The 21,448-nt window shown below is 37.7% G+C and overlaps 2 protein-coding genes across 5 annotated transcripts in view; both read left to right on the top strand.

Annotated features, from left to right (window-relative positions):
- LOC113107334 (disintegrin and metalloproteinase domain-containing protein 9-like) overlaps nt 1–2,197 on the top strand; it is a 42,333-nt gene extending 40,136 nt beyond the window's left edge. Inside the window, exons 21-22 of the mRNA XM_026269760.1 lie at nt 343–413; nt 745–2,197. Coding sequence (XP_026125545.1) covers nt 343–413; nt 745–805 — 132 coding nt within the window. The 3' untranslated portion in view covers nt 806–2,197. The remainder of the gene's footprint in view (nt 1–342; nt 414–744) is intronic.
- Nucleotides 2,198–2,682: 485 nt separating this feature from the next.
- LOC113107331 (2-oxoglutarate dehydrogenase, mitochondrial) overlaps nt 2,683–21,448 on the top strand; it is a 30,786-nt gene continuing 12,020 nt past the window's right edge. For 2 of the 4 annotated variants that reach the window (XM_026269755.1, XM_026269754.1), the window contains exons 1-5: nt 2,683–2,835; nt 4,594–4,976; nt 13,710–13,898; nt 15,169–15,271; nt 19,921–19,965. In XM_026269755.1, coding sequence (XP_026125540.1) covers nt 4,752–4,976; nt 13,710–13,898; nt 15,169–15,271; nt 19,921–19,965 — 562 coding nt within the window. In that variant the 5' untranslated portion in view covers nt 2,683–2,835; nt 4,594–4,751. Of the gene's footprint in view, nt 2,836–4,593; nt 4,977–13,709; nt 13,899–14,757; nt 14,852–15,168; nt 15,272–19,920; nt 19,966–21,448 lie in introns of all 4 variants that reach the window. The other 2 variants (XM_026269757.1, XM_026269758.1) reach the window with 2 other exon arrangements.

Here is a 21,448-nt window from a genome sequence, read left to right as displayed (position 1 = left end):
AACAAAAATTTAAAGGGTTGAAAATGTTGTCTATATTTACTCCCCCTGAAGTTATTCCAAACCTGTATGAGTTTCTTTGTTCTGTTGAATACAAATAAAGATATTTTAAAGAATGTTTGTAATGAAACAGTTGATGGTTCCCACTGACATTTTTCTTTAATACTATGGAAGTCAATGGGTACCATCAACTTGAGGGTGAATAAATGAAGACAGAATCTTAATTTATGGGTACACTGTCCCTTTAATTCTGTCTGATGTAAATTCATTTTAAGCTTTATTTAGGTAGTTACCTGTCTTCCACATGTTTCATCAGCAGTAACACAAGTCTCTGTCTCTTCACAGGTGGTTCAGACTAATAAATCAGCATCTGTGCCATCTTACACAACAAGAGCACCACCACCTCCGTTAGCACGGTAAGGACACATCCTTAAATCATTTAAAAGTGACAGTAAATACATGAATAATGTTACATGATTCTGTAAAAAAAAAAAGAGTGCGAGAGAGATGTTGTTCGTTTGACCTCTCTTACTATGAAAGAATGCTGAAAATGCATCACAAAAGTAATACCCATTTAGTAATGATGCTATGAATTCAGCTTTGCATCACAGGAAAAATAGATTACAACTGCTGTCTTTTAAAATAGCATCCTAATCATAAAACCTCATAAGTTGCTGATTTGTAATATTCCAAGCATTTTGAAATGTTGACTTGACTTGAGTCCTATACTCTGTCCTCCCTCCACAGACCACCTGCTCCCCCCAAACATATGATGCCTCAAAGACCAGCGCCTGCACCCCCAGTATAACACACAACACACATCGGACTGACAGTTGTATTTCTGTCTGGGATGGACAGGAGTGGGAGGAGTCGAGGAGGAATCAGCTGGTCACTCCCACTCTCTCTAATCTCCCCCTCCGTCTGCAAACAGCTGTCAACTGTCAATCAAACCCAGAGACGGTCGCTGTTGCGAAAGAAACCTCCACTCGCAATACATCACAGAGTGCATGATGGGAGCGAGAAAACTCTTTAGCTAATTAAACACCTGTCACCCGACGAAAGATGTCTATGGCAACACACCGATCTTCTTAACTGTGTTACAATTCTTATGTGCTATATAGGACCACTGCGACTGATTGCACTTCAGTAATATCCACTGTTTGTAGGAATGTACCGAGACCCTTTTTATCATAGGCCGGCTTTAAAATGTTCATTTGTTTCCCCCTTTTTTTGGTGCAAAATATATTCTGAACACCACATTCAACCTCTGCCCCCCCCCCCCCCATTTTTTGGTGCATAATATATTCTGAACACCACATTCAACCTCGCATCCCCCCCCCCAAGGGACAAGTACATTTTCATTTGAAACTGTTGTTACCCAACACAGAGATTTTAGCATTTATACATAGTTTAATTTACATACATGTACTTTCATTTATACATGACTTTTATAGAAAGTTTATTTTTTACTTTATTTGCCAAGTGAAATTCTGTCCCCGCCGAGGTAAAAACCGAGTAAAGATGAGAACTTGTTTTTGAAAATGACTGATTTGTGACACTTTGTTTGACTGCTGGTTTCATTGTGGTGTTAACATGATTTTACTTGACTACAGACAATAACAATGAAAGCAAAACAGAAGCTTTTCTCCTATAGTTTTCAAGGGCTACATGACTTTATGCATGATATCACATACTATGCCACTGACACAGATCTCTTCCTTGCTGAAACTGTTAAATAAGTTCAAAAAGACCATTTTGCATGTTTCATAGACCTCTTAATACCACAAGAGGTAGAGTATGTGTATAAAGTCAAGCACCCTCAAACAAACCGCTGTAATGTGTCTGTTGTAGAGCACATTGGACAGTATCCTCACTCTAGGACATTTCCGTCATAACAAAATCAGCCAAGTGCCATACAATACATGTTTGATAACAACGAGTGTTATTTTACATCTGTGTATTATGTTAATCTGTATGATTGACTGAATGAATGATAGATTGCTCCCTTCTTGCACTGCATTTCCATTTGTGTGTAATGACGGGTCTTGCAGCTGGAAGCAGTTGTGGATTCTGGTTTACTGATGCTTTATGGATCAAGGATGGACTTGTGCAGGATGGGTTTATTTTGAGCTACCTTCAGTGTGGTGGTGATGTTTTCCGTTTTTGCATATGACAATAAAAATCACTGGTATGTTTTTAATTATGCTGTAAAGTGTATTTAAAATATAATTTGCACAGATTGCAAATAAGATGGTCTGCCTGACTGATACTACAGCACTCTCATCATACATAAGCATAGAAATAAGCAAGAACTTTTGCACTATGCAAAGTATTAAATCTTTGGACTTGCGATATATAATTCATACACAAATATTGTTTGAGCCTGATTTTTTTCCATAAATCGGTGTCATGTTAACTGAAAATGTATTTTTCATAGATCATAAAAAATGTAGGTGTAAATGGAAAAGGCTTGTGAGAAAATACTTTAAATTTTCAGTGTTGTTTTGTTATTATTATTAGCATTATAGCATTTCCATCTAATATTTAGATATTAGATATTTAATAACTGCTGAATCGAATTTAATTGGTTGTTTGCCAAGAACAGCTCGAAAGAACCGATTAGTGGGAACTGGGAATGAGTTGGACTTCACTGCGAGTCAAAATAGCGCGCCAAATCTCGACGTGACGTCAGAACTGAGCGGTTGACGTTCTTGATGACGGAACGGTTCTGCTTCTAGTGTTCTCTTCTCTAGCGTCAGTCTCTCGAGCACGAGCGGGGCTCAGCGGAACCGTTTCCATCTCCGGTGCACGACCAGCTCACAAAGGCTGCTTGAACAAGTAAGTGTTTCTTTTTCTTGTACGTATACACTCACATCCGCCGTTAAATGGATGCTTGAGTACAACGTCGACATTAGAACCAACGAGAAGGCGCGTTTCTCTCTTCACTTCTTCAAATTAGCATGGTAGCGTGTTCTTGTTTAGTGTGACACAGATACCTGGTATTTGATGACATAACTAGGTATTTACGTGTCAGTCCACTGGCTAAAGGATACTAAGATATCTAATTGCAAAACTCCGTGCCTGAAGCGACCTTTAATTAGCTCATTATTGTTGCTAGTTCAATGTATCGCGGATAGCAACAGAAAGACGTTTATATTGTGTTTTTATTCATTAAATAGGTACGTGTAACTGTCCCACAAAATAACAGCGTAGTAATAAGATTTAAAAGTTACATGACTGGATTCCAATATCGGCCTCTGCTTTGACGGTTAGCATGGGCTGCTAATATTTTCATTAGACTCGTATGTTAAGCGAAAGGACATATTGATTGACACCCCGTGTCTCCATTAGCCTTCCACTAGGTATGTCCGGTGGGCGGGGTTAGGAGTCTTCAGCCAATGAGCGCGCTGAATCAGTGCAGTGGGCGGGCGGTGTTCGACGGCTCATCAAGGGGAGTGGAACGCAAGGTCAAAACATAGGCGTGTGGAGGGAGAGAAGGGGTCCATGTTTATTCCAACCACATGTTCAGACCAGTTTCCTTTTAGCGGAAAAGAACAACTCTAACAGTTATTCGTTTTCATGAAGTAGAACTTAGCTCAGATTATTACAGTAGCGGCGGGTGTGATTTATTTCTTAGGAATGAAGGAAAGTCAATGCTTTGATTAAACGCGAATAAAAACTCCTCACAAAGTTGCATAGATACGACATGTTGTGTTAAAATATTAATTTAATGATGCCAGCAATATGAAATAAGTCAAGGGTACATAGTGTAACACGCATTAAATGTTATGTAATCTTGATCACACGTGTTTTCTACAATCCTGGTGACAGATGTGTAGATTGTTATAAAATACATATCAGAGTTAGTCATGTGATAAAGGATGTTTTTAACTCTGTTTAGCATATAGTCTGTATTATGTTTTTGAGTGATGAAAATAAACTCACCTTTGACCCTCATTTATTTCTATGCATTAGTGAAAATGTAAAATCAAACCTCTCCTGTGTCAAAAGTACAACAATCAAAAGTAATCGTGACCTCCGTTATATCACTGTTATCTGAGTTATGATCTTGTTTATTTGCAAAGTGGCTCATATCAATTGGGTGAAAAATACATTGAAAGTTCACTCATACTTTCTTTCATCATTCAATGAACTCTTTCTATATTTATCATTTCTGTGTGACTCAGTGTACTCCAGCCAAAACCATTCTGACACATTTTCAAAAACACCAATCTTTTTACAGTTTACAAGACATTTGGCTCTGTTTCTCAAAAAGATGAATGCTTTGGAGCTCATGGTCTTTATCAGGAGCTTGACTAGCTCTTTGACCTTTGTCTGTTCTCTACAAGCAGCCATTATGCCACGTAAAGCACAAAACTGCAAACAGATATGAAATGAGTACGTTCTGAGCTGTATGAAGATCTTTGATGATGATGATTTCCAGTTCCTGTTGTACCTGATTATAACGGTTTCTTTTGCACTAAAAATCAAATTAAAACCTTCATGTGATACTCAGGGAATGAACGCATAAGGCATTTTAATGCATATCTGACTTTTTAATGCATATCTGACTGTCTATTCCTTTTCTTTTTTCAGAGTACAAACCACAGATAGGATTCAAACGTTTCTGGAACTATCCATTCTAACCCCAGGAAATTTAAACATCTTTTCCGTTTGAGCTAAAGAAGGAGGTGACACATCTGGGGACATCCAGAAACTTGTGAGTGTGGGTGGCGCTTGTTCAAAAGACTGCGATGCACCGCTTAAGGACTTGTGCGGCACGGCTCCGGCCGATCACGGCCTCACAGACTGCTAAAAATCTGTCACAGCAGAGGCCAGCGGTCACCCCTAGGACGTTTCAGCCATTCAGGTGCTATACGGCACCGGTGGCCGCAGAGCCGTTTCTGAACGGAACGAGCTCTAACTATGTCGAGGAGATGTACTATGCTTGGTTGGAGAATCCCAAGAGTGTGCACAAGGTAAGATGCAGAGGACGTGCAGGTGGATTATGGGAAGAAGGAATGAAGAGACCTCTTTTTCAGTGCCAGTGGTCATGTCCTCCTGACTGTTTCCAATTTCTATTTAACATTTCTTTAACCCAGTCCCTAAGAAAAAAGTTTGGGGCGTTTCATCATAACAATGCCAAAAACGATTCTAATACATGCAAGTATACACTGAGTTTCCGTCTGTCTGCAGATGGTGGGTTGCAACTTGTATGTGTAAGGTCACATTACTGGGATCCCTGTAGTATTTTTAGAGCGGTCACGAGTGTCCCGGTTCCAGGACACAGTGACACACAGCGCCGTCTTTGAGTGTTTAGTTGTTTTCACCCAATGTACTTCTAATGAGGTTTTATGTAATAACCCCTTATTTATAATAACCACCTTCACCGGTCAACAGTGAGTACAAGGTCCAGGATATCTTGGGTTAATGTTTTGCTCAGTGTTCTGTGTATGGATATGTCCCCTGTCTTGCTGGCAATTACATATTCTTGGATTCAGTTTTAATTATGGCATTGTGTTACAAGATTGCAATACATCACATTATTTTAGAATAATCGAGTTTAGAACATTTTTATTTTGGCCTTAAAGGTGTTAAATCAGAGCGATAAGTCTTAAATTTATAAAGATAGTATCTACTTGAGTATTTATGTTTTCCAGTACAAATATCTAAACCACCTTAAATCAAGATACATGTACCTGAGAGGCAAAAGTAAGATATTAAGTCTTGTTTTCTGAGAAATGAACGAAGTGAAATTAAGTTTATAAGAGTTTATATTTGAAACAAGAACAAATATCTGTCAATGGGAAATGAAAACTTGTTTTTCTGATACTCCACCCAAAAATAACAATTTAATCACTTACCTCCATGATGTTCCAAACTTGTAAAAGATTTGTTCTTCTTCAGAACACAATTTAAGATCATTTGGATGAGGCTTGTGACTAGGGTTGTGCAGACAGACGATAGTACATTTACATTTACATTTAATCATTTAGCAGACGCTTTTATCCAAAGCGACTTACAAATGAGAACAATAGAAGCATTCAGGTCAACAAGAGAACAACAACAGTATACAAGTGCCATGACAAGTCTCAGTTAGTCTAGTATAGAATGCATAGCCATTTTTTTTATTAAATGAAAAAGAAAAGGAAAAGTACTGGTGTTAGTAGGTTAAGTGCAGGCGAAAAAGATGAGTCTTTAGTATCGTGTATTGACGATAGTTCGAGATATCAAGATAAGCAGATGAGTCTTTAGTATCGTGTATTGACGATAGTTCGAGATATCAACATAAGCAGATGTCTCTATCGATAGTCAAGACGATATAAGCCTCATTCTCCTATTAATGTATTAAATATTAATAATAATAACTTTTTGTTTTTATTAGGCGGCCTATTATAATTCGGCTATCAAACTCTCCAGCTATTTCACTTCAGCACCGCATTTCTCACACACAAACACACGTGCGCTTGCGCGCATGTAGTCGGTGAATTTGTAACACTTTGACTCCGACAACTCGTTAAAAAAAATTAACTTACCTGTTTTGAATACTTTATATTTAATGTGTTAGTTTATGTCCAGTATTAGTGTTAAACTATTGGACCTTAAAATCTACCATTGATTTTCACCGTTGACTGATTTTGTAAAACATTTCATAGTCTCTATCTCGCGCACCTGCGTGTTTTAAAACACCAAACAGTTATGCTATGACAAGAACGGAGTCTCTCTCTTGCTCCACTCATGCATGATAATATTGTGTATCGTCGATTTCACAGGCTGTTGATATAACGATTTGAAAAATGACCACATCGCCCAACACTACTGTCCCATAGACTGCCAAGTTACACTGTCACGGTCCAGAAAAGTATGAAAGTCATTGTCAGAATAGTCCATCTGCCATCAGTGTTTGAACCGTAACATTATGAAGTGTCGAGAATACTGTTTGTACACAAAGAAAAAAAAATGACTTAAAGCTTTTACGGGTTTGAAATGACATTGGAGTAGGTGATTAATGACAAAATTTCAGTTTTGGGGCAGAGTATCCTTTTTTTTTCTAAACCCATTGGCAAATTTATGTTTATTTGTTTTTCATTTGTCATTTTTCTCTGAAAACAAGATAAATGTTTTGAGGAACAAAAACACTTTATTTTAGGGCTGGACGATTATGGCCCAAAATCAAAACCTCGATTAATTGAACATTTTACCTCGATTACGAACATAACATTAAACATAAGATGCAGTGGGATGGGGAAAACCCACCATAAAGTCTCAAAAAATCTTTATGAAAAAAACTGAACCCACCTTCATTTTACATGGCTGTCTAAACACGTGAGATAAGGGTAATAGAAGACGTCCCTCTCTAGAAAATGCTTGAAATATGCATTTTTTTGTAAATGGCTTTGTTTCCTAATGCAATGACACTTTTATATTTTCTTTGCATCTCAGGCTCCACTTATAAAGGACGAAGTATAATTTGACCATCCGCATTATGTAATTTTCGGCACCAAGAGGGCTCATGGACAGCCGAGCATCCGTCCACGCAGTCTCAAAAAGTGCCTGCACGCGGACAGGGTGCGCAACTGTCCACAGCGAACGAGGTGAATTATGACAGAATTGGTACTTGCTCGTCAAGCTCGTCCGCCTTCTGAAAGCTGTGCGGATGAAGCTGTGTGAGACGGGACAGAACACTGAATGTGAAGTATACCCGAGGCGGGCCTTAAAGTTGCCTCCTTAACGGACACCTACAATGAATGTGGAATTTTACTTTTTTGTTTTTGACAGCCCTAGCACTAACATGGTAGCTCGATATAATACACATCTAATCGCTTGAATGTCCAAACCATAAAACAAATAACAACTGACAAAGTTTAGTGAAGATGCAAGGCCATCACTGTGTGTTGAACCGGCGTTCACCTCAGTGTTTTGCTTTTATTCCACTGACTGGATGGGGCAGAGTCATGTGGCTACACACGCGGTAGTATGCTTTTAAGGGGGAAGTATTAACAGGATTTAAAAAACGAAATAACCAACATGGGAAAATTACGTCGGTCAGAGGTTCTGAATTTCGGTTTCGATTACTTTTCGATTAATCTGCCAGCCCTATTTTATCTCCATATTCGATTAGTCCGAGCTATTAAAAATTTTTTTTTTTAAATTAAAAATAATGTTGATTGGTTTATAACTCATTGTGTGCTCCCTAGACATTTACAGGTGCTGGTCATATAATTAGAATATCATCAAAAAGTTGCTTTATTTTTACTAATTCCATTCGAAAAGTGATGTTTGTATATTATGTTCATTCATTACAGACAGACTGATACATTTCAAATGTTTATTTCTTTTAATTTTTATGTTCATCATTGAAACTGAGGAAAATCCCAAATTCAGTATCTCAGAAAATTAGAATAATGTGAAAAGTTTCAATATTGAAGACACCTGGTGCCACACTCTAATCAGCTAATTAACTCAAAACACCTGCAAAGCCTTTAAATGGTATCTCAGTCTAGCTCTGTAGGCTCACAATCATGGGGAAGACTGCTGACTTGACAGTTTTCCAATAGACGACCATTGACACCTTGCACAAGTAGGGCAAGACACAAAAGGTCATTGCAAAAGAGGCTGGCTGTTCACAGAGCTCTGTGTCGAAGCACATTAATAGAGAGGTGAAGGGAAGGAAAAGATGTGGTAGAAAAAAAAGTGTACAAGCAATAGGGATAAGCACAACCTGGAGAGGATTGTGAAACAAAACCCATTCAGAAATGAGGGGGAGATTCACAAAGAGTGGACTGCAGCTGGAGTCAGTGCTTCAAGAACCACTATGCACAGACATATGCAAGACATGGGTTTCAGCTGTCACATTCCTTGTGTCAAGCCACTTTTGAACAAACAGACAGCATCAGAATAGTCTCGCTTCAAAAAGGACTGGACTGCTGCTGAGTGGTCTAAATTTATGTTCTCTGATGAAAGTAAATTTAGCATTTCCTGCAGAAGTCAGGTTCCCAGAGTCTAGAGGAAGAGAGGAGAGACACACAATCCATGTTGCTTGAGTTCCAGTGTAAAGTTTCCATAGTCAGTAGCCGCATTTCCACTGTCGGGCCAGTGCGAGCCAGGGCTTAAAGCAGGCCGGGTGGGGCTCATAGCCCCGGGCCAGTAGCACCGAGACCAGAATAGCGCAGGGTTTCCACAGTGGAGCTTGAAGCACCGCTGCACGTCACTAAAACATGCCCTTTACACGCCGCTCAGAACAACGTCATGCAACCTCAAAATTTCACCAACAAAGAGAAGTTATCAGAAAACTAAGAAATAAGTCACTGGAACATGTGCGATCACAAAACGAACATGATAAAAGCGGCAGTTTGTTTGCATGCTTTGTTATATATTCAAATTCAAAAGCATCGATGTTTTAACTATAGAATAAGTGATACATTGATCATATTGATTTAATTGATCAGGACTCAAAATTAATCACACATAAATACACTAATTTCTATTTAATTTATTTTTAACGCTCATGAAAATAGCCTGCTTATTCAGTCGAGTCTGTTTCTGTTTATTAGCCACAGTAGCCGTCACATTTAGAATGAATGATAATATCTCTATTTTTGTAAGCTCCCGAACAAAAAACATTATTAGGCTATATTCTTTTAGATAGTCAGCGTGATATAAACTTTCGAGACGAGGCTTGTGACAGATAATATAAGTTACTTAATAAATACACGATTGTGATAGAGAATAAGAAGCTGACGTCTGATTTCCTCAAACGGTCATATTTACCATGTTTACTATGGTAACATGTTTAGCGTGCATATCTTTTTCATTGCTTAGAAATATTTCTGCCTTGTTTAGTGATTATAATCCACATCAGATCAAGTTATTTCAAACACTCGCTGCTGACTGAACGTGAGTTTTGAGCTTGACTTATTTTAAAAAGTGTTCAATGCTGGTGTTAAAGCTGTTATCTTTCTGAAATGATCCTCAGCGCAGACTCTCTATTTTTATAAAAGCTCCCAAACAAAAATCATTATATTTTGGTGATCTGCAACGTGGAGCTAAACTCACGAAACGAGACGACAAATAAAATGTTACTTAATAAATACACAATTGTGATAGAGAATAAGAAGCTGACGTATGATTTCTCCAAGCAGTCATATTTACCATGTTTACTATGGTAACGTTAATGTTTAGCAGGCATAGTCTTTTACATCGCTTATAAATATTTCTGCCTTGTTTAGTGATTATAATCCACATCGGATCAAGTTATTTCAAACACTTATTGCTAACTAAGAGTGAGTTTTGATCTCAACTTATTTTAAAACGTCTTTAATACTGGTGTTAAAGCTGTTATCTTTCTGAAATGACCCGCGCTGATGCTCTCTAGACACGGAGAAACCCCGCCTTTGTTCATAACCCCGCCTCTAGCCCCAGCTGGCCCGCTTTGGCCCAAGGTTTTCGTCGGGCCAAAAAACCCTGGCCGTTGGCCCCCAGGAAGCCCCGGCGAGGCACGATCAAGCCCCGGAAGTGACAGTGGAAACGCGACTGGCCCTGGCACGCACTAGCACTCCCGGTCTTAGCTCGATAGTGGAAACACGGCTAGTGATGTTTGGGGAGCCATGTCATCTGCTGGTGTTGGTCCACTGTGTTTTCTGTGTGTAATGAATGAATATAATATACAAGTTTCACTTTTTGAATGGAATTAGTGAAATAAACTTTTTGATGATATTCTAATTATATGACCAGCACCTGTACATTTAGAGAACATATTAATGCATTGTGTTCCCTTCAATTTATTATTAAAACTGTATTTACTTGTCTTAAAAAGCCTTACATTTGATGAGAAAGGAGGTTAAGTGAAAACGGAGTATGTTAACCCTGAATTGAGGGGAAACTCTGGGTTTTCCATTTCAGAATGGGAGATTTGTCAATCCCAAGAAAGCAGGGTAAGTCGAGCCCATTTCTGAAAGAGAGGTAACTTATACTCCGAATTAGTTCCCATGGTAACTTACTTTATAAACCTCTGAACCTTTCTTCAGTAAACCCAAAGTTTCATTCAGTCTCCTCCCCCTTTTTTAAGTGCAGGCGATGTTTAAATACTTAATTCGTTAATGCATGCTGCAAAAAAATTATTTTCTTATTATCGTAAGTATTTTTTTCTTATTTCAAGTACAAATATAAAAAAATCATGATGCCAAATAGATCACCCCTTCTAGATCAGACATTCACTAAGGTTCTGAAGGTTTTATGTTTTGGTTTTCGCTGCTGTAGTTTTTATTTAAGTTGCAACTTTTTTTTTTTTGAGTTACCCCATCTTATATTATTCTGTCTTGGTGTTGTTAACCTTAAACTGCCTTATAAGCGAGTAATGCATAAATGTAAACACAAAGCATGCATTATGGGTGTTGTACCTAACCTTTTAGGTAAAAGGGTATGTCAGATACTTGAACTAGATAATCAAGATCTTCAGGATTACTAGAAGGCAGCAGGCAGGTGAGCTTTTTTAGGGTTGGAGCTAAACTCTGCAGGACAGTGCCCTCCATGACTACATTTACTTTATCTAGTCCCAATAAAAAAAAAATCACCTCTCTACTAATATAGACAGAAATGTTTTATTAAAAGCCAATATTGCCAGCAGTGAATAAGACCTTTAAGGCCGGCACACACCAAGCCAACTTCTAGGAACTAGTGGCGATGAAAGCCAACGGTGTTGTCACCTCGCATCTGCAGCATCAGACCAAAAAGCTGTGCTGATAAAAGATATACGAGATAAACGCAGTTATACATAATGTACACAAAGCAGCTCTTGCTTATCATTTTGAATATGAGTAACGTTAATAACTTTAATCATTTTAAGGGGCTCATGTTGTAATGAAAACATTCGAGTATTAGAATGATTGGGAAAGATCACGTAACATTTAAACAGCCTTCTGTCTGTACCGCCTTCATTCACATGCTTGTTTTCAGCATTTTTGCTTTAATTCTCTGCACTGACTCGTTCACTAAACTTAACATCCAATCAGAGCTCTCACTTTCACCGATGTCCCCGGCGCTGATTCAGCATGTTGAATCGGGGAAACTGCTGCCTTTGTTAGCCTGATGAGAGCCAACAGGTGGAACACCCCAAACAAACTAGCCCGACCGTGGCTCAATGATGGCAAACGGACGATTGTCTGCTTGGTGTGTCCCGGGCTTTGAGTAGAATTGTTCAGATCCATGATAACTGCCAAATGGAAATCAAACTGGTTTATTTAAAAATCACAAACTAGGAGGGGTCACAGAAAATTATTCACCAAACCCATACCTGTAGAGGGCTTTTGTCTTATAACTTTGGAGCTGAATTGCAAGCAGATCTTCTTTATTGTGATAGGCTTTGAGTTTGTTTAGTCCAAATCACAGTGTCAACCCACACCTGTTTAGAGTCGTTAGTTGTCACTGCAAACACAATGCTGAGTCTCATAGAATTGTTCACCATACAAAACAAGGACAAGCTTTGTCGTCATGTGAAATTTGACTCTAGTTAAAAATCATTAATACGATAACGACATCCATTTCATATACCTTTCAAAAGGATCTGACATCATCATTACTGCAATTATCAATATTATGTGTAAATGTACATATGCTTTAGAACAAAACCGTGTCTATATGAATGTGAATGAATTGTGAACTTCCAGCTCAATTATGATAGATCATCGGGACCACAAACCCTGAACATCTTATTCAACTTCACATTGTATTGGTAAGGCATTTAGAAACACAAAAAGTAGAATGACCGTTCTCACTCTGACTCTACTCTAATTGTGAGGGTTATTTTAATTATTTTATATATATATATATATATATATATATATATATATATATATATAGATCCTTGAAATATTGTATTTAATATTAATCCTAACATGATTTAAAGACTGATACATCCACCTGTGTCTGTAGCACAAATGCTACTGGATAAGCTACTCAATACTCATTGTTACTCATCCTTCGTCCCTGACCTTAAATATGAGCAATAGTTCCAGTGTTGCTTACAATGGCCAGCAGTAGACATGTTTTATAGTTGGGTCATGTTAAAAAAATAATATAAACCCATTTATGTATTCCACAGATGTTTAATTTGGTGAAAATTAGCCAAATTGTATTGTTTTTATTTTGTATTTTTTTTGTTCTCACTGTTTTTGTTACTGTGAAACACTCCAAACTTTTATACCATGTACAGTAAAAGGGTTTTAGACCTCTGGATTTGTGTCTGCTTTATTAGAGATTGTTCAAAATTATTTTAGTAATATATCCAGTTCAGTATGTTTTTTTTTATGCTATTGATTACTGTATTTTTCGGACTATAAGTCGCACCTGAGTATAAGTCGCATCAGTCCAAAAATACGTCATGACGAGGAAAAAAACATATAAGTTGCACTGGACTATAAGTCGCATTTATTTAGAACCAAGAGAAAACATTACCGTAGAGAGGGCGCTCTGTTTTCAGTGTAGACCTTAGGAGCACTGAGCAGCATAGAGCGCCCTCTGGCTGGAGACGGTAATGTTTTCTCTTGGTTCATGGTTCTAAATTAATTTTGATAAATAAGTCGCACCTGGCTATAAGTCGCAGGACCAACCAAACTATGAAAAAAAGTGCGACTTGTAGTCCGGAAAATACGGTACAATTTACCATTATTGACTACCTAAAGGGACTAAAAGCTTGCTCTTTTTCTGTTCTCCAGTCTTGGGACATTTTCTTCAGGAATGCTAATGCTGGTGCCCCCCCGGGATCAGCCTACCAGAGTCCTCCTCCGATGGGAGTGAGTCTGGCCGGGCTCGCTCAGGCCCAGTCTCTGGTGGGGGCTCAGCCGAATGTGGAGAAACTCGTGGAAGACCATCTGGCGGTCCAGTCCCTCATCAGGGCCTATCAGGTACACACACAGATTAAAAAAACCCTGTGCAGTTGTTTCTTTAAAAATATTGGCTTAAAATTTAGATCTCAGTGCTGCCTTTTAACAAGTTTACCTTTAACAAGGTAAGAGATCCATGTTGAAAAAAATTAAGTAAAAGAGATGCTTTTTGAGGTTACAGGAGAACATTCACTAAGCAGATAGCAGAGGTCGACTAGTGTTGGGGTTTGCCGATAACTGAGGTGAAAAATATATCCAATAATTGATTATTAGTCGATAGTTTCAAATACGGTAATAAAGAAATATGAATGAAAACTTTCAGCTTTTGCATTATAATTAATTAGTGCTAAAATAATTATGACTGTAACTTTATCAGACTGACATTTTTGTTTATTGTCATGAAATTACAAAGAAAAATATTAGCTTGCTGGGTCTGCACAAATCATAACTAACATTTTATTTTCAATGCTGGATTATAATGACAGGTGAACAGTTTCCATCCTTGACTTTTATTTTATTGCACAGTGCTAATAATAATTCTCAGGCACAGGTCACATAAAAACATGCATAAACAGAAACACTAAAACAAATGATCAGGTTCACCAACTATCACAGCTGATTTTTCCAATAACCTGTAGTTTCATAAAGCAAATAAATGGTTCTATAAATGTGTCAATCAATCGGTTAAATTATATATTGTTCGACCTCTAGCAGATAGTCCCATTTGATTGAAAATGCCAAATTGTGCTATACCTCAATTTGGTTGAATCGTTTCACAACTCACATTTGTGACTTTGTGAAAGATTGGGCTCAATTCACAGTCAAGGGATCTGCTTAGTGAACTCCTGATGTCTTGTGACTGCTGTTGCCCTGTTTCCAGGTAATGGGGCATCACAATGCAAGCCTCGACCCTCTTGGCATCAGTTGTGTAAATTTTGACGAGTCCCCAGTAGCTACTGGGTTCCAGCATGTTGGTGAGAAATGTTTTCTGTCCCCTACAGCTCAACAGACCAACATTAATGAGCCTGTTTTGTGTGATTGTTGCTTTCCCCTTCCCTTTATCTGTCCCTCTTTCTCTCATTTCCTCTTTCCCCTGTTTTTCAACTCTTATGCCCCAACCCAACACTTTAATTTCATCTTCAATCACACTTGCTCTATCACCTCAACCTTCTTTTTCTCTTGCTGCTCTGCACTCTTCTGTGCCCTCTTCCTCCCCTCTTCTATATCTTTCCTTGTGGGTGGTTTTGCGCTCGGCTCCCATGTTTGTGGGGGGACCTCTTGTCTCCTGTAGATACGTGGTCACCATGTGGCTCAGCTGGACCCTCTTGGGATTATGGATGCTGATCTGGATTCGTGCGTTCCCAATGACATTATTACATCATCGGATAAACTCGGTGAGGAATTATGAATGTCCACCAAGTCTGGGTTAGGACTCTAGAAACTGCTTTCCATGAAGGTTGGTGATTTGGATCTCAGCTCCCCATTAATAACTTATTCAGAATTATGTGTTAAATTCATGATTGAAGAAATGCATCAACTTTTTCTGGAAAGCAGTTTTAGAGTTTTTTTTATATATATATATATATATATATATATATATATATATATATATATATATATATATATATATATATATATATATATATATATATATATATAAATTAAGACTGCCTGTCGTTATTCTGGGTTTGCTGTGATCAAGGCCTGCAGCACTGTATTTGGCTTCTACAAAAGGAGAAGGCTATACAGCACTTTAAGATAGCAGCTCCGCCCCTTCCTGTGTATTATCACGCTTGAGGTGGCTGGAATGATGTGCTTTGCTAGACCAGTCTTTGTAGAGATTGGCTTGCTAGTATGTTTTGACCTTGCCGTTACAAGCTCACAAGCAAACCTTCTATTTTCTGCACACTCTTCTGCTGGAGAGGTTCGTTTTGATGTGGTTGCTGGTTTCCAGACACCATGTCATTTTACATTTGTACTTATATCCATCGTGGACCAATGCTAGATGATACAGAAACTCTTATAGGAGCCATCAGCGGTCTGATGCCAGACTGTAGTCGAAAGTATAAACCTCTTGATTCACATGCAAACAGTTATTTAAGGTTTTTATATTCTTCTCCATCAGACATCTGTACAAATTAATGACTGTTATGACCATAGAGAGAATACTTTGAGGAGAATGCAAATGAGACAGATTAAATCAATTAATCTCTTGATTCTTTTTCAATAAGTAGTTTAATAATTAACAAATATTAGAGCGTCATTTAGCGATTGGTAAATAAATTAATCCCAATGTCAATAGTTCAGCACCATATTCTCAGGTTACCATAATGACATTATCAAAGATGGCAAAGTCAATATCAGTTCTCACAGTAAAAACAAATAGCTGTCGGCGCAGGTTTGCTAAGAATGCAGTTTAAAATTTGCGGTTCTAAAATGTAGCAGTCACACTCTTCAAAAACTAAATGTATGAACATGAATGTATTAAGTACAGAATATGAGACTGATAGCTGTATTATGTTGCCATGTAAACACATCCTATATTCTGCTGTTAGTTACCTTGAGTATTATTAAGTATCATTTACTTCAGTGGTAGTTATGAATACAAATAGATCGATTCATTTCATCACCTGTTACACTGATTACATCAACATGTCATTCCAGTTAAAATATGTTGTGCTGTTCTGTACCAGAGTTAAACTTTCAGTTAGTTGCCAAGGCATCATTTCTAAGGACCAGATTTACCAAAAACGGCACAGATGAGCATGGAAATTTTTGCGGGGTATTTACTGACAAAGTGCAAATTAAAGAACCCTGGCGCATGTCATTTACATATCCTGACAGAAATGTTTTAACACCGAAAAACGGTTTGAACTGGGGAAAGCTGTTAGTAAAGCTAGCCCATAATTTTACATTTTTCGTCTAATATGTGACCCTGGAGGACAAAACCAGTCTTAAGTAGCGCAGATATATTTATAGCAATAGCCAAAAATGCATTGTATGGGTCAACATAATAAATAAATAAAAACTATGCCAAAAATCATTAAGATGTTATGTAAAGAGAAGATTCCATGAAGATATTTTATAAATTTCCTACCATAAATATATCAAAACTTAATTTTTGATTCGTAATATGCATTGCTAAGATTTCATTTGGACAACATCAAAGGGGATTTTCTCATCATTATTATTATTATTATTATTATTTATTATTATTATTATTATTATTATTATTATTATTGTTTGCATCCTCAGATTCCAGAATTTCTAATAGTTGCATCTCGTCTGTTATTGGCAGTCATTTATTGAAAGGGTTAATACACTAATTTAATTTGACTAGTGTGATAACATTTTAATGAAAATGTGTGTCTCTAATACTATATATTAATATGTAGTAATCGTTTTATAGCTGGTTGGCGAAAGATTAAACCGATACCTGAAGCTGATCAAATGTAAAATGGTGAAAGTGTTTATTTTTCTCTCCTCTCACTGCTAAGCTTTGCCAAGTAGTTTGCTAACCCTGATGCCGTCTCTGCTCCTTTATTTCCCTCTGAGACTAATGCAGAAACACCTGTGTAACCAACATCTGGATTATGTTTCACCCAGACACTGTTATGAGTTTAATCTGTGCCCAGTTTATAAACAGTAAATACAAACTTTTGTTGCGGTTATGAAATGTAGCAGTCACTCTCTTCAAAAACTAAATGTATGAACATAAATGTATTAAGTACAGAATATGAGACTGAAAGCTGTATTATGTTGACATGTAAACACCGTTAGTAGGCTGTCAAAATAAATAAAAAACTAAATTCAAATTTTGTACTTTATCAAAATTCGAATTATATTCAAATTTAAAATGCATAATTTCACTTAGGGTGAAGAAAAGCTTTTGGCTTCTCTTCTAAGGCCACAAGAGGGCGCATTGGGCAAAATATTACTAATGCACGTTTATTCAAAGCATAAGAAAACATGACTTTGGAAAAAATACATATTTAAAGTAAGGTTTATAAACCAATTATAATTAAGTTGCTTAACTATTAAACAAAGCAGCATCATGAATGCATGCATAGTTAATAAAAAGAGCAGAAAGCCAGTCAAACATAATACATTTTTTTATTTAAAAATGAGATTCAGTGGGATGAGGAACAAAAACCCACCATAAAGTCTCGATATGTTTTTAAAAAGTTAAACTTACATTTTACATGGCTTTCTAAACATGTGGCTCTTGTACGAGACGTGAGTCCAATGGTGTCCCTCTAGAAAATGTGAAATATGCGTTCTGTTTGAACGGCTTGGTTTCATTTTTGATGTAAACAAGATCTTCTCCACGTTGATGTCTTTTTTTTTTCTAGCGGTTTCAACTGGATAGGCTAACATAAACCTTATGATGCAATGACACTTACATCTTCATCGCCTCTCGTGCGCCTCTGATAGAGGTCGAATATACTTTGGCCATCCACATTATTTTCGTCATCCGTCTGCAGGTGAATGATGAGACAGAAGTGGGGACTGCGTGTCGAGCTCGTCTGCCTTTGAAAGTTGTGCGGACGCGGCTGTTGGCGAGACAGAACGGTGCACGGACTGTGAAGTATACCCAGGGCTCATAAGGCAGCCTCCTTAATGCACGCCTGAAATTTCGAATGCAACGTTTTTGCAATCGAATGTAGATTTTTATTTAAAATTCAAAGAATATTTTTTTGACAGCCCTACTCGGCAGTGCTTTTTGTGTGTATAAATAAGTCACACCTGACTAAGTCGCAGGACCAGCCAAACTATTAAAAAAAGTGCAACTTATAGTCCAGAAAATACGGACAAAAGTGCAGTGATTAAATGATCACATATGCTCATACCTACATCTATCAAAATAGATTTGACATGAACTGAGAGAAATGAACCAATAGAAAACATTACCGTCTCCAGCCGCGATAGGGCGCTCTATGCTGCTCAGTGCTCCTGTACTCCACACTAAAAACATAGCGCGCCCTCTCGCGGTTGGAGACGGTAATGTTTTCTATTGGTTCTTGGTTATAAATAAATGCGACTTATAGTCCAGTGTGACTTAAATATGTTTTTTCCTCGTCATGACGTATTTTTGGACTGATGCGACTTATAGTCCAAAAAATACGGTATGTAAGATGACAGCTCATAAAATCATTTCCACTCTGGACATTGTCACTTTTTATAAAGGGAACATACATTAAAGGTGTTCTGACACATTTAAAGGGTGGAATTTCCAAAAACAGTATTTTGTTTGCTTTCTTGAAAAGCAGCATTTTAGATCTACTTCATACCCTGTTAGGGTGCAAGTGCCATTATTTACCGAAGCTTTATCAACAAAACGAACAGTTCAAAAACGTAATTCATAAAAGTGCATTTGCCGCCTTCTCCTGCGCTGTCGTTACCAAGCAACTGGGTAAAAAGCTGCTGGCTTGATGACGCAAGCAAACCGCGGTTCGGACTCAGATATTATAATATGAACACAGTCCAGTGGGGGCAGGGGGAGGGAGGAGCAACCGAACTCTGGTTCGGACCAGGCAAGTGAACCAAGTGTGAAAGCACCCTTAGTCCATATTTTCAGCCCCCTTGCCAGGTTTCCCAGCATTTGCACAAACTACACTGTAAAAATAAATAACCCCAAAAGCTAAATTATGATCTTTATTGTAAATAAGCATTTTCTTTAAAAATACAGTGTTTATTCTTTTTGTAGCTAGTCTTGGCTCTGCCTGGCAGTGTGTGGGGTTTAATTTCAGCTTGATCTTCCCCAGTCACGAAGGCTGTGATTTATCATGGGTCTTGAAACTGTGACTGCTGCAGGAATTGCTTGGTTTGGTGCCTGGTGTGATTCAGTAATGAAAAGAAGTATTTTGTCTGGAATCCATATTGAGATGTGTGGTTGACCTCAGTAAGAGACTCTTTAGATATGATTAGTGCAGCCGTGCTGTAGTTTAACGTCTGTCAGTCTCTCTCATTGGGATTATCTTTGTGAGGATTTGGGAATCACTAACTCCCAGTGGATTTTTCTTCCCTGCTTTGGCCTCTCCAGACCTTGCTCATGTCAAGAGACGTCTAAGTGCTCTAACCATCGGAGGTAGGCTTTAATGTCAAAACCGTTCTGTGCCTCTTGCTGTATAGCAATTTTTTTAGTATTTGCAAATAGTTTTAGCTGCTTTTTGTGTGTATTTCTGCAGTGCTACTTAGCTTTGTGGCCACTTCGATTTTATGCACTATATTTTTCCACAATTTGAAGAATTCATTTTTTTAATTTAAGAATGGCAGCTGTAACTAGTGTTTAAGGATATTCATTATAACAATGGTCAGAAAATCTAGAATATAGAGTATTGAGCACATTCTGAGAAGAGTGGCCTTCATTCAGCAGCAAACAGAGATTTTTTTTTATGGTAGCTTACGTATCAAAACACCAACAAATATTCTGTATATTGTCAGTTTTTGTTTTGCACTGAAACTGTATTTTTCCGGCATCTTTAGCCATGGTAAAGACTTAAAACAGAATAAAATATTCATTTTGGAATAGTTTTGGTAGTTCACTCACTCCTAATCTCATTTCTAACTTGGTGATTGTGATTTTAAATAGATTTTTCTTTCCCTGTGCATACTTTTTAATACATTTAGATTCCCTTGTAAGGAGAAAAAAATATACTTGACACATTCTGGCATACAAAATAGCTTATTGTTTTCAAATGTAACCGCTTTAAGTGATTGCCATTTATTTCTGTGATGCAGATCTGAATTTTCAGCATCATTATAATCTCCAGTCTTCAGAGTCACATGATCCTTCAGAAATCATTCAGAAAATGTGCTGCAGAGAAACTATTTTTATTTTTTTAGATGAATAGAAAGAACAGCAATTATCATACTGTATATGTTTTTACTCCCATGTTTGATCATTTAAAGCTTCGGTAGGTAACTTTTGATGCTCTAGCGGTTAATAAACAGAACTGCTTGCGTCTTGCGGAAGAACATCGTAGCCGGAACTACTTCTCTCTATTTATGTCAATGAAGAATCACAAAGGTACTGGGTTACTCCGCCGCGGCACCCACGAAGCAATCTAAAATAGTTCGAATATAAACACTTATTATAGGTGCACCCTAGTGATTCAGGACAAGCTAAAAACACGGTTTGGAAAATGGATTCATGGTGTACTCGCTTATTATATACATTTTGTAAATTTTGAATAGGGGTGCTCCGATCACGATCGGCCGATCGTTAATGCGCATCTCGTCAGTAAAGCCGGTTCTCTAATCAGCGTTTAATTCCATCAGGTGCATGATTTCACATAGAGCAGCTGTTACTACACAGAGCCGTTGTTAACTGAGAAGATGCACCAAAAAACGCTGAAAATGAAGTGGATTTGCGCATCTTCTCTATTAACAACGGCTCTGTGTAGTAACAGCTGCTCTATGTGAAATCATACACCTGATGGAATTAAACGCTGATTAGAGAACCAGCTTTACTGACGAGATGCGCATAACGATCGGCCTATCGTGATCGGAGCACCCCTAATTTTGAACACATAAAAAAGTTACGGACCGCAGCTCTGATTGGTTGATTT

This window comes from Carassius auratus, chromosome 8 (assembly GCF_003368295.1).
Source record: "Carassius auratus strain Wakin chromosome 8, ASM336829v1, whole genome shotgun sequence".
Classification (NCBI taxonomy): domain Eukaryota; kingdom Metazoa; phylum Chordata; class Actinopteri; order Cypriniformes; family Cyprinidae; genus Carassius; species Carassius auratus.
This window is presented reverse-complemented; position numbering and strand designations above follow the sequence as displayed.